The 17263-nt window shown below is 36.5% G+C and overlaps 1 protein-coding gene across 1 annotated transcript; it reads left to right on the top strand.

Annotated features, from left to right (window-relative positions):
- The first annotated feature begins 809 nt into the window (after nt 1-809).
- LOC139719925 (uncharacterized) lies at nt 810-8303 on the top strand. The gene is made up of 3 exons (XM_071631310.1): nt 810-929; nt 1789-2119; nt 6426-8303. The coding sequence occupies exons 1-3, from the start codon at nt 837-839 to the stop codon at nt 6689-6691; spliced, it is 690 nt and encodes a 229-aa protein (XP_071487411.1). The 5' UTR covers nt 810-836; the 3' UTR covers nt 6692-8303.
- Nucleotides 8304-17263: the final 8960 nt, after the last annotated feature.

Here is a 17263-nt window from a genome sequence, read left to right on the forward strand (position 1 = left end):
ACTTCAACAAAGCATGATATAAACAAAATAGATGTAAAGAAAATTAATGCAAAATGAATTAAAGAATCACTGTTCATTCAAAAGTAAATATTTTTACAACCCTTACTCGTTGCAACCGATTGACAAATTGCCTTTTATGGACGTAATAAGCACCGATTATTCAGTGTCTTATAGTATTAGCCATGACGGACACAAAATTTACAGGTACACTATGGCCACCTCCCTGCGTGATTGGCATATACATACTTGGGTTACCACTTATTGTTACTGACACAATATGTAAAAGGAAATACCATCCTCTGTCTGCTGTGGGAGTCGAGTCAAAATCTCTTTCATTATACAGAAAAAAAATAAACATAAGGGATATTCTCAGTATATATTTTGTGCTTTTTCGTGGTCCTGACACCAGGAACTCTTCTCCCTCGCCACCCAAGACGGCACTTGACTGAACAAACAATTTCAAAATTTATATCTTCGGACCTTACCCTGGCGTTCTGCTGGCATTTCTATATATCCACTGAAGCTAAATACGTGTATGCACATATCACTGCATATACTGGGGCACCGGGTATGATCCCCGTGAAAACTTGCAGTTCCACAAATTCGTTACTGTAATGTCCCATATAGACTACAGGAAAGATATGAATTAATTTGTGCCACACTATAGATATAGCATCAGTAATTTCCTGACAATCACGTCATTCTCTATATGTTATTTTGCTCACTTTATTTTGTTATTGCAAATTCAGTCATATGTTATTGTTGTTTTTGTATTACAATGTCTACCTCATTGTACGTTCAAACAGTGGCGCCGTTGAAGTGGAATCAACAATCAAATGTCATTGCCCGCTGTGAAAACTAACGACATGGAAAGTGATACTAGCTCATCAGACATAGCTAGGAACACTGAAACAACTGCTCTTACCAAGGTATTACATCCATTGTATCGTGTTGCTCAACCTATAGCCATGGACCTACGTAGGTCCACGATCACTGCAGCTTGTTTAAGGTAGCGGGATAAAATCACCAGGAGTATACGTATACATACATACATACATACATACATACGTATATTAGTATACGTGCATGTATGCATGAAACTGGCATTTTTTAAAAATCAATAACACTCCATTTGAAGACTAATCTAACGGAAGAACACATCAACAAGCGATCTTAAACTGGATTTTAAAAAGTGTCATCGGATTGTATGATTGTTACTACTTTGTTTATGACACAAAGACTGACATGCAAGTTAAGGGCTCATGAGTTCATCAAATCCGGAATAAGAAATGAAAACTCTTCCCAACACATCACATAAAGATTGAAATTTGTATAATAGGCCTAGAGGATAATTTTCATTATCCTAAAGATAAAAATACTGTAATTGTGGAAAGAGTGGATTGATATCCGCAAGGATGCTACTGTATTGCATTCAGTGTAGACATTGCTGAGCAGCCAGCAAGTGCGTTAATCAAAAACGGGTGTGAAATACTTTGTTTTACCACATGCTGTTCATAAGCATGCTTACACATTTTGCCTCAGTCGCGATTTGACCAAAGAAAAACCCCACACTATTTATTTATGTTTATTGTTACATTCTCCAAGCATGCCGCGCCCTATATAAATTAGATTATAGGAGAGTAAAATACCAATTTTCATTTCCAGGCACTTACATGACTTAACTACGCTGAAGAGCTTTGAAAGTTCCAGTCAAGCGCATCAAATTGTATCCACCAATCGCAGTTCTGTTTTTACCCGTATTCCAATTATAACTGTACTTCTGTCCAGCAGACGCAGCAGCTTTCTGATGGAAAGAAACAAGGGGAACAGGAGAAGAAGAAAAAGAAGAAAACGAGGAGTGTGTCAGTCACCGTTGGTACCACAGGCGGCTCAGAACGTGTGGCAGGTCTCATAGCATCATTACGAAGCATGGATGATGTGGTAAACAGTGTCAACTTCAGAGAGATACCTTATAACGTGAGAGACATGGATCACTTCGAGTTTGATGACGTGGACGTCTTCATTCTCTGTCATTCCATCACCAACAGAAGGCTGTCTATCACTGATGTCTCAGATGCTCTCTATGATAAGTTGCTCCTGAGAGCTTGTCAAAAGCTAGGTATGCATACGTGAGAGTCTGTCGACAGGTTGCAAAAATATTATTGTGTGTTTTTTCCCAGTCTAGATCTTACGCTGAAACAAAAGTTTCTCTCTCCATACCGAATTTTTTATGTAGCGCAATAGTAGTCCAGCACTTATAGTCTGATATCAGACGCAAATGATACCAGGAAACAACAAAAGACCTCATATCCAGAAAAGTTTCAATTCCATGATGAAAGTGTGAAAAAATGACTATTCTACCCCTGCTTCAGCAGGAATTTCTAGAATCAAACACGAGTGACGACTCAACGGCTAGTCAAACGAGTCACGATTTATTATACCATTAATCCCTCTTATGTTTAACAAGCATGGCTTACGCCTTTTCATTCTCTGTTGGTAGGCCCTTTATACTAAAAAAGGTTGTTTTTTATAGATTAAACACACTCTCATGCTGATTTGATATCTTTTTCAAAGTGTCTCAATAGTGAAAACGTGATTTATTTCCTGCATTTATATATATATATATATATATATATATATATATATATTAGAATACTGACCATTATGATTGCTCTAATTACCTTTTTATTATTTTGGAATCAATATTTTTATGAAGAAAAGAAACTACGAAATCTTTCTTTTTAAACTAAACTATATGAGTAATGATATATGTATGTTTTATGACGAGCTTAAAATGTTAAGCTAAATAACCTATAAATATTTATTATACTCTCAGGCAATGTTTGAATAACTAATGACAGACTCAGCAAGATTGTCGAACGATTTGTTGATCTGTTGTAATCGAGACTTATTTGCAATAGCGACTTGTTTTTAATGAATTCAAATGAAATTCAGAGCATAATTATGCTGACATTGTTTTGTAGATGTGTGCAACAGAATTTTGTACAAGTTGTAGAAAGAAGAAAATGCAAATAATGACACAATAGTGAAAATCTGGCATTCAAAAAATGTATTTTGCAAACGAAATATGTATTCGTATAAGTAGGCCTATTTACATTTTTATGCATGATACCTTTTGCACTAGTCACAAACAGTGAATTGACATTGCAAAGACATATAAGTTATTATGGCAAAAGGGAACACTTCAAACGGAAAACTTTTTTTTTCAATTCAATTCAATTCATGGTTTATTCAATCATCTTCGCAGCTGAGTAGCTGAATTGCGATAATTGTGTATACATAGTAAAATGACATAAGAATAACATAATTTCATCAATTAAAACACAACATATAAGCATGGATTATTCTTTCCAAATACTCTGTTTCAAATATAACATCTAATGAATTCATATTGCAAAATTTTATCATACCTGTAATCTTAAATGATATGAGTGCGTCACTACGAAATAAAAACAGAATAAACACAGCAATCCTGATCTGAGAACATAATGATGAACCAAGTTTAAAAAAAATGTTGATATTGCAACAATTACTGAAATATTTTTTTGCATTGTAAACAAGGCGAAAAAGACGAACGTAAAGAGGGACCAAAAAATCTTGAGACTAACCTCCGTAGATTTTGCCTTAAATTTTTTTCACAACTTTACAGAGAAAACATTAGCACAAGAATGTAATAAATAACACATTTCTGTGATTTTCATTATGAGATATTAAAAAAATCCAACTCATTTAAAATGTATCAAAAATACACCAGTCATAGAAATGAATAACACATAAAAATCGCAAAAAAATTGCAAATAGAATAAGAAATATACTCTGATATGCTACACTGTATATTCTTCTACTCATTTCAAAATCAAATGAATTGATAAACTCATTATAAAATCCAAAATATGCAAAACTATCTGCGATACATATAACATGATTAACAATTGCCACATACTAATTTCCACACCAGTACTTCCTCAAAAATCAATTAAGAGACTGCATATACTGTACAAACATAACTTTAAAGAATATTACTTAAGACATTGGTATGGTATGGTATTTATTTCTGTATAAAAACAATAAATACGGGTGGATTGTCCATATTCAGCGTTGCCAACATGACAACGCTGTTCTTCCATGGGGTCCACATACAATGAATACAAGATACAATTTAAAATGGACACGTACAAATAAAACCAACGTTTATACAAACATGCCGGTGGAACACATACAGTGAAATGAGAGGAAAAACAGACAACGGATAATAGAAAGGTCTTAAAGGCAATCAAATATAACAATGAACAAATCAAAATATGTTTAAATATAAAAGTGGAGTGTTTGGAAATAAAATAAAAGTAAAGTACGTAGTAAACGAATGAATAAGAAACTGGAGACTTGTACAAAATGCTTAGATGGATCTATGACAACTTAAGAAAACTAGAATTCGTGGCAAGTGATATGTCAAGGAAAACTAAAGATAAGGCATGTATTAATTGCGTCGAAAATCAAAGGATAATAATTCAATGGATAAAACAGGTACAATTTGTAAAGAGTTTTAAGAAATATTTTGGAATATGGAAATGGGTGGGAAAGCTGATTCAGAATTTTCACTGTCATGAGTTGTGAGAAAAAATAATAACATGGTATGAACTGGAACGGATTGCATAAATACTCGTTTACATAGGGTTAAAACCATAAAACAAATGACAGAGATTCAAGAGCAGATTCAAAGAATAAATAAAACAACTGAAAATTAATACTAAGCATGCAATCGCAATATTGAAATGAAAAAAAAAATCAAGAGAAATACTACACCAAAACGGATTATATCACGTTATATATAACTTCAAGAAAAAACAATTGAGTGAGATTTGAATAACAAATATGAAATAAATCTAAGAACAGTAAAAACGCATCGAAATCAAAGGATAATAATTCAGTGAATAAAACAGATATAATTTGTAAATAGTAATTAAAAATATTTTAAAATGTGGAATGGGTGGGAAAACTGATTCGGAATTTCAAATGTCATAAGTTGTGAGAAAAAAATAGTACTAACTGGTACGGATTGCATAACTACTCATTTACATAGGTTTAAAATCATAAACAAATCACAGAAATCCAAGAGCAAATTCAAAGAATAAGTAAAACAATTGAAACTTAATACTGGGCATGTAATCGCACTACTGAAATAGAAAGAAAAAAGTTAAGAAAGAAATGCTACACCAAAATAAAGATTATATCTCGTTGTATATAACTTCAAGAAAACAATTGAATGAAACTTAAATAACAAGTATGACATAAATCTGAAAACAGTAACAACGCAATTAGAAAATCAAGTACGAGGGTTGAATATCAATTGTTAGCGAGTGGGAAATATAAAGTGGTTATGGTCAAGATTTGCACAGTATAGTTGAATAGCTTGAAAGTTTTACCTCATTAACAGTATATAGTACACATATATTACTTAAAACATAAACAGTATATACAGACTGTACACATACACATAGACATGTATTTCAAACAATACATATCATTTCCTTATACCAAACCTTAATCAAAATACTATTCTTAATTCAAAGACTACAATGTAATTAACCACCCTCATACGCTGTTTTACACACATTCATTTATATGTTCATTGAGTAGGCTTGAAATATATGGGATTGCACTTTTCTTATAACGTTCGGTTCGACATTTAACTTCAGTCAGGTTTTGGCTATTTCTAAGCTGGCGTCTGGAGCCTCGATTCGCTGGTAACCAGTCCCGAAAATTATCAAACAACTGCTTTGCAAATTTCCTACACAGTTCTTCACGACGAAGATACAACGTGGTGAAATCACAGCAATGTCCAGTGCCTGACTATATGTTTCATATTGATTGTCAAGTATTATGCGTAGGGCTCGTTTCTGTACTCGTTCGATCGCGGCATTTACATCACACTTTTTTCATAATTCACATGAAATTTGTCAATTCAATGTGGTCGTTGGGAATATATTGTTTTGTCGTCGAGTATCCCACGACAATCAAAATTATTTACCTTTATTTTTTTAAGGCACAGACTCACGTTCAGCTTGCATATACAATCAATTATGCGAGAGAAGTATATGCATTGGAAATGTGATGCCATGACAAGATCAAAATGAGCGGATATACTTGCCATCCCGACAAGAAAATTCTTGCGAGCCCCTGCCAGAAAAGTTACAGATCAATGTCAGATCTCCTTATGGCAGATAGTATAGTAAGACCTGGACGGGAATGGAATAAGGGGCGCCGAAAATATTCCCTCTAATAATGATTGTGAATGGTACACACGGTGACAGAGTATGTATGTAGTCATCTATAGCATCGTGACTAATAAAATCATGTATACGGATGTTCCTTATATCATTCTCTATTACCATCTTCTTTGTCAGGTAAGAAAAATGTGATCATTGTGGGGTACGACTTCAAAGATAATGATCTTCAACCCAACGTCCTTGCAAGCAAACTGAATGCTGTTCGGATCCAGCAGCCGACAGCGTGCGAGAAATCATCTGCTATAGTGTTTGCCGGACAGTGTGCGACCTCCCCGCCGGGGCTGCCAGATGTGATGCTGGAGAAATTACGCAGCAGTTTGCAAGCATCAAGTCCGCGAAAAAGCGGTTGTAGTCCTTGTTCTTGTTTCTGTATTTTACTGTAATTAAACATCAAGACTTCCGATTGCACGATACCTTAACACGTCGTGCGCATGGCAGATTGTCGTCACTTAAGCCCCGGTCACACAGCACTCCGCGTCTAAATCACGTACAAACCAAGTTATGAAAATCTGGTGGACGTGGTCGTAAGTGGTAATTTTTTGGTCAATTTTGGTTTGGCCGTGCTTTGTACGGGGTATGGCCGTTGGCAGCTGTTCCACTGCTGAAGCAATGCCTAAGCACGGCTAACCACGTCCAGCCACGTGTATGTACGCGGAAAAATCCATTTGTCAGTGATAAGCCGCTAAACACACGCTATTTCCCGTGATACCAACGCGTAACACGCGTCATAGATGACCGTGCTCTGCCCGTGACAGACCGCTAAACTTTCGTGTCTAACCCCACATCTCAGCGCGTCTCCCCAAGTTTTAATCACTGCCGGAACACGGATTATCACGTGTGTTTCACGTGCTTTACACGTCTTTACCACGTGTGCCGCCCGTGTTTGTCCGCGGAATAAAATTTTGAGCAGTTCAAAACTTTTTAGCGCGTCCGACGCCGTTCCAATTTTTCCCCGCGTCCTGCCACGTCTATAAATCGACCGTAGCTCGTCTTAAACTCGACATCAACGCGAACAACATCGTCTGCTTCACGGGAGACCAATTTTTGACGTGTTTTGGCCGTGATTAAGCTGCAAAGCGCTTTGTGACCGGGCTTTTACACTCTTTGTGATTTCAATTTTCTCCCTTGCTTGTCCAGTTGGCCCGGTCTCTTCAACCGCACACTGCGGTCTGACGAGCTGGATACATACCCTGGTGTTTGGAGACAGATAGGGACGTTCTTTCATCCAAATCTTAAACACGGGCAAATTTTACTCAATACCAACAATGCAGCTACGATGCATGTTTTACATCTATCCTGGGACCAGGCAATTTGGCTGTAAACCATGTGATTATAAACATGCCCTATTGACAAGATCAAAGTGGAATCACGGTTGACTTTATATATAGGCCTTTTAAGGAAAACCACCACCCCTGCAATATCCATTCCCGTATAGAGCCTAAACAGACTTTCTTTTTTTGTCCGTCGAGAATGAATGTGTTTGATATCGTTTGCCTCCGAGGTAAATCATGCCATTGTAATGATTGAATTATTCTCGGTGCGTTATTACACTGTCCGATCCCCCAATGACTGTTTGTCGTCTTTCTGGAACATTTTCTTTGCACCTATGCACATGTCTTTCTGTATTCTGTACATCCAAGATTTAATGTATGATACCTATCTGCTATTTGTGCACATGCTTACCATAATAATGTAGCGATGTGCGTTAAACATGTAAACTTATGGAGTTTATCCTTTGTTATACTATTCAGTGTATAATCAAGACGTGTGTGGGGTATTTTGTTAGACAAGATCTGATTCCATCTCTGATCATGATTAACGATGGGTTCGATATCTAATGCTTGATTGACGTGCATTGGATACCAGAGACGACATAGTCTGGTTTATCGCAAACAATCTTTAGCAGCATCCACCCACCGGGAATAGACCAGTTGTAAATCATCCTAGGATTGTTTGGTACTCTTTACGTCGTGTTGCTCGAAAACCCTACTCTCTAAAAAAAAATCGAGTGAAAATATTCACTCTTGAAGGTTATGAATACAAAAAAGAGTGAATTAAGAGTGAAATTGGAGTGAATTTGGAGTGAAAATGTTCATTTTCACTCATTTTGGAGTGACCTTCACTCGAAGATTTTGGAATGATCTCTGAGGTCACTCTAAAACGAGTGAAAATGGTCATTTTCGCTCAAAATTTACTCTAATTTCACTCTAAATTCACTCTTTTTTATATTCCCTCCTACGAGAGTGAATATTTTCTCTCCATTTTTTTTTTGAGAGTATACAATTAATGAATATACGGTAACACTCCATAGTATGTGACTGTCAATGAATAAGCCAGTTCGCAGTTCCACTTTGCGCATGAGCAGAAAAAATGTCACCAACAGGCATGTGGGTTTTTAAATTCACTGGGATAAGCATCTGTGATGTAATGATTTATCACGCGATCCTCTACTGTTGCTTGCCAGCACATCCACCTGACAGCAAAATTTGGTATTTGGCAATATCAATAAAAAAAAGAGTGTTAATACATTTAATTCCAAATAGTTAAATGGATACTTTCACAGGCGTTAATTGACGGATCATTCTGGTCATCTTGTTGCTACGCAAGTTCATTCTTTGTTTGAACAAGATTGATGAATCCCATAAATTGTTACGTAGAACTTATGCAATATGTCGCTCTGAAAACGAATGAAGTGCTCCTAACCGACTGAGAAAAAGAAAGGTCACTCGTACCATTGTACCAAGAACTATAATTTCTAACTAGCTTATTCAAGAGTGCTTGAGATTTCAGTTTACAAAGACTAACCTATGATTATTTTTATTTCTCACCAAGCATTGTTTTGTAACGCTTAATTTTTCTTTGTGTCTTATATATTTCTAAATATAGGGAGATTTGACCATTTTATGTATTTCTTCATGCATTTCTTCATTGATTCATTCAGCCATTCATCTATTCATTTATGCGTTCATTCATTCATTCATGTATTCTTTCATTCATTCATAACAAATCTATTCACGTATTACACATATAAGTGCATTATGTATGCAGAGTTTGTTCGTGCAGATCGACAAGCAATAGGCCTAACTGAAGTGGCTATGTCTCAGGGTATTGAGATGTTACAGGAAACTGTTTGTGTCGCAATCTTCTTTATCTTGACATAGTAAAATAGCCACTGTATACAAATACGAAAGCTTACACTGTCACATCAAGATTTAACAGTAATTTTGCATTAATCATTGTAATGTGCATATCAGATGGAGTGGTGGTCGAGGGGGATTTTGATCTATGAATAAAATGAATATGACGAATATTACGTGAGTAAAATTGAAATTCTTTTAACTCATTAACAAGTTTTTGACCATTTTTACGTGCAATATCGATTTGTGTTATCATGTTTGTTGTCAAGCAATGCCTTATTGACATCATTCATGTGACTGTAAAGTAATACAAGTAGGGTCCCGCATGACATGAAATAAAACAAAATGCTGTAAAAGGCATCAATTTACAACTTTTATGAGTGACCTCTTTTTATGGCCACCTCAATGCAAGTACATCATCCTATTTGCTCATCCCATATACGAGCTTCTGTAATGTTATTGTGACGTTGGAACAGACAAGTGATTTCTGTGGATTCAGATTGAGTAGACATCCTCGTTTTGATTATAATGTAATATAATGAGCTATATAGAGTGGCCCAGAAAACCCCCGGAATACATTAGATCTTTAATTTCAACAATATTGTTACGAATATGTCATAATTTTGTATACTATTGGAAAGACCACCCTTTTCTTACAAAATAACACCAATGTCTTTAATTTATGATTTTAGGACCATTATTGTAAAACCTTGCACTCCCAGAGATACCGAAACCAGCGAGAATTCGGCTTGCCATAAACGGACGGTATGATTACCATAGTCCGTTATCATTTTGAATGAGACGACCTGTGTGGCTCATTGAGACGCTAAATTTAGCTAGAAAATAGCGAGGTTTATTCAAAGGCATGATTGGCAGTAACGCGAGTTCATGAGTGGGTGAGGAATTAAGCCCGTACTTTTAACTACTCGTAGACCTCCAGAGTTGGATTACCTTTTCTATACGCATTTTATATACTTACATATACCTTTACACAACATCCAAAGATAGATACATAATCATATTGTGTAACTACGAAGAGAGAGAGAGAGAGAGAGAGAGAGATAACCCGTCGAGTAATCATTAAGATGACCATAATTATGAATTGATAGTATAAATTGTATCTCCTTAAAGGGATATCGACGATAATGTTATTGCATGCGAGGCTAGTGTACGTGTTCCTGTATAAGTCAGATCACTGTCTTGTATTCAGTCGTTTGATAAAACTTTCATAAGATATTACATGATACCGGCCCTAATGCGTGTTTATATTTCATTTTGTCCTTTTAAAGACCAACCAATCGAAAATTTCGTATAAAACTTTTCAAAATCAAAATCCCGTCATTATGTAGCTCTGTTTCAGAGGAACGGCTTATTCATTAAATTTGTGAAAATCGTTGGCGGTGCAAACTGATACATTTCATGAAATGATATGCAATGCCATCATATTACTTGAACATTAGATTCGATACACAAGGCGATATCTAAAAACTTAAACTTTTATCTCAGGTAATCTTAAGCAAAATAGAATTAGGCCTACTTGAAGCATTGTAATCTTCAGATAAGACCTATAATGTTCAATAGGTCCTTTCCCATTAATTATATTGAGTTCATTTTGTTGTACGTAATGATTTTTGAAAGTTGTGAATAAAGAAAAAGACAGTTTGGTATAAGAGAGAGAGAAAGAAACAGAGACCCATCACGAAAAGACCGTATTGGTATGGTATTCGATTTCAAGTAGAGTTTGAATCGAATTGAATTGAATAGATTTAAACTTAGATAGATTCAAAGAAACGACGTAATCTTTAGAATTAACTTAGCGGATTGCCAATGATTGACAAATTACCCTTCATCGACGTATATAAACACCAGTTATGCAGTGCTTAGAATAATAGCCATGACAAAAACCGACAACAACAACAACAATGGCTACATAGATACTCTTGTTGGGATTCGAACCAAAAACCTGACTGCCAGACAGGCGTTGAACTATATTGTATACACCGAGCTTCCGCCCAATAGCTAGTGATGGTTCCCATTTCTGTTATATCACCGGGTATACTGAAGTGATCAAACTGAAGTATACAACATGCGATGTTGGAAAAATGGAGGGACGTACTGGAAAGACAAAGTTTGCAGAAAAGTATAGAATCTGGACATCTCTAGAGAAGAACATCAGTAGACAATAAGGCAAAACATGGAAAATAAACAAGGGTGTGGAAGCCCACTAAAAAGACAGAGAAGCACACACACACACACACACTTACACACACACACACACACACACACACACACACACACACACACACGCACACACACAATGAACATGAAATGAAACTGGAACACCAACCAGACTACTAGAGGAAAGACTGATGACAAGACAAAATGAGACAAGATTAACTTAAAGGGGATGGCTAGTAACTGATCAGTGGGAATGCTGGGGGATGATTGTTCCAATAATCTTGTGGGATTCATTTAAGAGTACATTATGTATCTATTGTTGTGTGAAAATTATTTGCTTCAGAATGGTCTCGTTATTCAAGTAATGTGCAGTTAATGTTTCCAGGTTAGCATGCCTGTACAGTGACGGGCGATTAAACTGCACATTACTTGAATATGAGTCCATTCTGAAGCAGATAATTTTCACACTACAATAGATATATAATGTACTCTTAAATGAATTCCACAAAGATTGGAACAAGCCACTGATCAGTTACTAGCCATCCCCTTTAACAAGACAAAAGAACAGACAGGAATGAACACAGACAGCGATCGTAATGGATTATAGGTCGAAAAAAAATATTGTGCCGCGTTAAAAGAAAAAGGAAAATAGAGAAATTATTGCGGAAATAGACTAATATAGAGTCAAATCCTAGCCCTATAAGTGTATTTGAGCAAAAGTGGTAATAATATAGGCGGCAATGCAGATTCATCGAGAGGGTAAAAGTATATATAACAACAAGCAACTTAAATTCTGCAGAATCATAAACTTGCAATAGAGAAAATTTCAATCTCATTTTAAAATTAATAATAAAGGACACTTTTTGTACATCATGATTCAGGGAATTCTAGTAATTTGAGCCAGTATACAGTATAGATAAATGTGTAAAATCAAAAGTAGACGAAGGATGAATTAGATAGATAGATGAATTGGGACTGCATCTCATGCATCGACGCAGATGAATATCGATTATTCAGTGCTTAGACTAATGGTCATGATGAAGATTATGGTCATTAGTATACTCGGGTGGGATTCTTATTCCCATGACTTCCCGATTGCTATAATCAGGTGTCATAAGACTATATAGGGCCTACCGAGCTTCCGCCCAAAAGTCAGTGATCATTCATATTCATTCAAATAAATGATTCTTGCGTAATTCGAATTGTTTTCATTGCAACTGCATGATTTGAATTAGAAGTGACAATTTCTATACGCATTCATGGATCGATGTTTATTTTCGTGTATGAAGAACAATTTGTCAATTAGTTGCCCTAGTCACAACGGTATCAAATTAGGATTAGAACAATATATCAAGCGGAATCCACTTTTGCTTCGGTACACAGAAAAAAGGAGCAAACTTCAATTGGATGCCCAGTTGTAAATAATACAGTCAAAACATTGCAAGGATATTTGATTCTTTTTTTTTTTTTTACTTTGCCCGAATTCCTATCAAATGTGATGGTCAAAAGAATACGTGGTGCCTCACATTTAAGCAACATGATATCTCTCGGGTCACATCTGATGTCATAATTTGTAATTCAAAGATGTTAGTCAACTGATGAAAAGCTGAGCAATGTAAGAGCAATGTAAAGAGAATAAACTGTGCAACTAACTAGCAAAAACTTTTTGACCCCCCCCCCCCCCCCCCCCCGCTTTGGAGAATAAAGATGCATATTGCAGAGTGTCATGATAACATTGTGTACTGCTTCTTACAATTCGAAAGTGGTCCTTTTGGTTGATTAAAAGTTTTGAAGGGGGTAGTATTGCAAAGAGCTATCAATGTGTTGTGATAATAATGTTTGTAACCAACTTTCAGAAATGTTGTTTTTTCATTCTAGAACATAAAAAGTCTAAGAAAGATATAATAAATTAGGCCATTATGTATGAAAAACCAAAACGGCAAATTCAGGAAACTCCTTCCTGCCGGAGGAGCTCGCAAGTCATAATTGTACAAGCAGGTAGTCGCACTCTTCGTCAGCGGCCAGGGTGCGAAAAAGATGTAAAATTAAATCCGTTTCTGAAGCAAACGTACAAAATACGTTTGCTCCTGGCCGAACGGATTTTTCAACTAACCTGCATTTCAAATGATCCGAGTAGGTGATGAAACCAAAGACGCTTAACTAATAAGACACGAAAGTGCGCGCTAATCCTGTACAAAACAAATGGACAGCGCGCGGTCCTCATGCGTATTACGCACGTCACCTGAGACGCGCTGTCTTGACACTTGATAAACAACAGCAGCGGCTTCAGGGACAGCGCGTCCCAGGTGATGGGCGTCTTTGCCTGAGACGCACTGTCTTTGAAGATGTTGTTGTTTATCAAACGTCTTTGATTGTGAGATCATGTTGTTGCCAAATTTTTACCTCCACGAAATAATCCTTATTACTTTAAAATCCCGTTCTTCAAAATAATTCCCTTAATCGAAAAAAAAAAGCTACGACTATAATTTTTAAATCTTTTTAAGATAACAAAAATACCACTGTCTTTGGAAATGAATGATGTTCCAAGGTGATTTGAAGTGGACCCAACACATTAACAATACTGTCAATAAAGCCAATAACGTGCTTGCATTTCTAAAACGCAATTTTCGCATAAAATCTGATGTTAAAGCCACAGCTTACAAAACGTTGGTTCGACCAATTGTTGAGTATGCTTCCACAGTTTGGGACCCATCTACCAAGAACCTAATCCACCAAGTGGAAATGGTCCAGAGAAGAGCTGCGCGATTCACTTTAAATCGCTACCATAACACCTCGAGTGTCACCAAAATGCTACAAGAACTTAATTGGACCACTCTGGAACAGCGCAGAGAAAATGACAGGCTAATTATGATGTACAAAATACACAATAATCTCACTCCTCTTTCAGCACAGGACTATATCATCAAACAGGCTACTCAGTTAACGAGAGCCTCGCAACCACACTCCTACCAGGTACCATATTCGAGAACTGAATCGCATCGCCATTCGTTCTTCCCAAGAACTGTAAGGAACTGGAATTCCCTGTCGTCAGAAATTGTTTCAGCGCCATCTGTGGGATCATTTCGAAACCGTCTAACTGTTGATCACAGTGGCTAGTATTTTCGTCAAATTTTCTATGTGCTTGTAAATATCTGTAAATAAATTGTATTATAATGTAAATAGCACCAGTCTGCAAGAATCTTCAGTCTATTGAAGGAGGCAGACTTAATTGAAGAAGAAGAAGAAGGTGTACTGAGTTTGTACTTAGCTCTATTTTGTATCGTCATGTAGGGTAGCCATTTTGTGTCCATTGTTATCGCGCGCCTTCGTATCTTGTTATCTCTACTATCTTTGGATGAAACCATGCGCGCGCGTTGCAAGAGTTGTACGCGCGTTGCCACAGTTGTACTCGCGTTGTTGGGCACCATGGTTATTGTCTCTAAGTAGGTATTATGACGTCATATCGGTAGGCGTGGACCACTGAGTCTCATTTCTCATCAACCACAAGTGAAACGAGGCCCTCTCAGCACGGCTGCATGCTTCTCCTTCTACTTTCCTTGTAGTCCTCGTTCCACAACCTAGACGTCGTAGGACGTAAGCTAAAGACCCATTGGAGAATCCACGGCAGTCGACCTCTATAGTCCAAAGGTCTACCTTCCATCTCCGTTATTGAATCTCCAAAACGAGGTATTCGTATTTGTCACGTTTTTTTTCGCGAGCTCTTTGCATGCCTGCTTCATCTGGGACAGTCAGTTCAATGACAAACACCTGCCCTTTTTCCTCCGACCATATCACGATATTCGGGCGTAGGCCACAGAACTCTTACACATAGAAGAATCACACCCATTCACAACCCGCTGAGCTCGGTGTCGCCACCGCGCGCAACGGATGTGACGCCTCAGTGCACACGCCGCCATGTTGCTTAGCGGAACCTCAGCAGCTCCTCGCGAGTACGATACGGTCAACTCACTGATCGGACAGTATGACAGCCGCTCATAGCCCTTGATATTTACTTGAACTTGTAAACTGTCAAACTGGTACTTCTCAATCCAGCGTTGACCACAGATTCATGTACTCATATTTATTTCACACTCTTCCCTGAAAGTTGTCTGTATTGAAACAGGTGTTTTTTCCCCTTTCGGATAGATGTATTTGACTTCGGAGACGTGATCTGCTTTGGTATAAAATAATCTAAGACGCGCGCCTGTCCTTGTCTGTGTCCTGCCATTTTTCTGATACCCCTCTCAACCCTATGTCTTGCATTTTTTCCCCTCCAATGATATTGTAAGAAGATGTGTGTTCGTGCTTTTGATTTTTCTCCCATTAAACAGGTCAAATTAAATTTCCAGTCAGTCCAGTTGTAAAAATCAATGATTTGTGGATATGATCATGTAATACAATCTTCCCCATCTGACATATACTCGTTCAACATATTAGAAATTTGGAAGACAACATCACCTTAATTATCTATATTCCTGCTGTTATCATTATCATTAGTAGTGTGTAGTACAATGTAGTTATCACTATTGCACATTTTGGTATAGGAAGCAATAGGCCTATAGGCATTTATACACTGTATATCTGTATACATGAAATAAAACAGAAATCGAGTTCATGCTAATCACCGACAATTTATTTCACCACACCAATTTTTGAGCGATTTGCAACAACACTTGAGAAAGAGCGAATCGCTCAATATTTGTGTGCTGTAAATAAATTGTTGGTGATCAACATGAACTTGGTTCCTGTTTTACTTTCGATATCATGATATTGCTGCACCAACAAGTAGACTACCCGGTACTCAATCAATATATATATATATATATATATATATATATATATATATATAATTATCTATGTATATATATATATATATATATATATATATATAGATATATATATATTATATGTATATATATATATATATATATATATATGTATTCACACACTCACACACACACACATTACAAGCATGAACTCCTTTCAAGATTGTCTTCCCACAAAAAAAACAGGAAGTTAAGTTGGACAGAGTTAATTTTCCTGATTTTTTACAATTTATTTGACATTTATCAAGGTCAAAGTTGATTGCTGAGAATCAACCACAGTACAGTGATATACCATTTGCTTGAAGTACATGTACCATTATCATACCTAATACGGCGGCTATAATCACAGGCAGTACATGCGTCAGGAACATAATGCAAATGATAGGCAAGACCACCAGTGTCGCAAATTTGTGACAACTATTGTAATCACAAAAGCAAATGCATATACAAATGTATACATCTATAATGGACATGCAATAGGGCAACAACATGAAATTCATGAATAATGAACACTGTCTGGCAAGATTATCTAAGGCAATACATCAATATAGTGCACAATTTCACTTGCCCTTGATAGCTTCAAGCGTGATTCAAAAAGAAAATCCTAACGAGTGTAAAAACGCACTATGGCATAGTATGAAAACATATTGTGTTGATCCGCATGCACTATGGCAATATAAATCTACGAATTATGGACACTGAAAAGAACACCAAAGGCATTCCTGTCAACAGTATTAAAGGCAATACATTTGTAAATGTAAGATTTCACTTGTACTTGTTAGCTCAGCATGATTCAAAATTAAATCCTTAGTAA

Source organism: Diadema antillarum, unplaced genomic scaffold, assembly GCF_040938485.1.
Source record: "Diadema antillarum isolate AM-2024a unplaced genomic scaffold, OU_Dant_1.0 scf00000116, whole genome shotgun sequence".
Lineage (NCBI taxonomy): Eukaryota > Metazoa > Echinodermata > Echinoidea > Diadematoida > Diadematidae > Diadema > Diadema antillarum.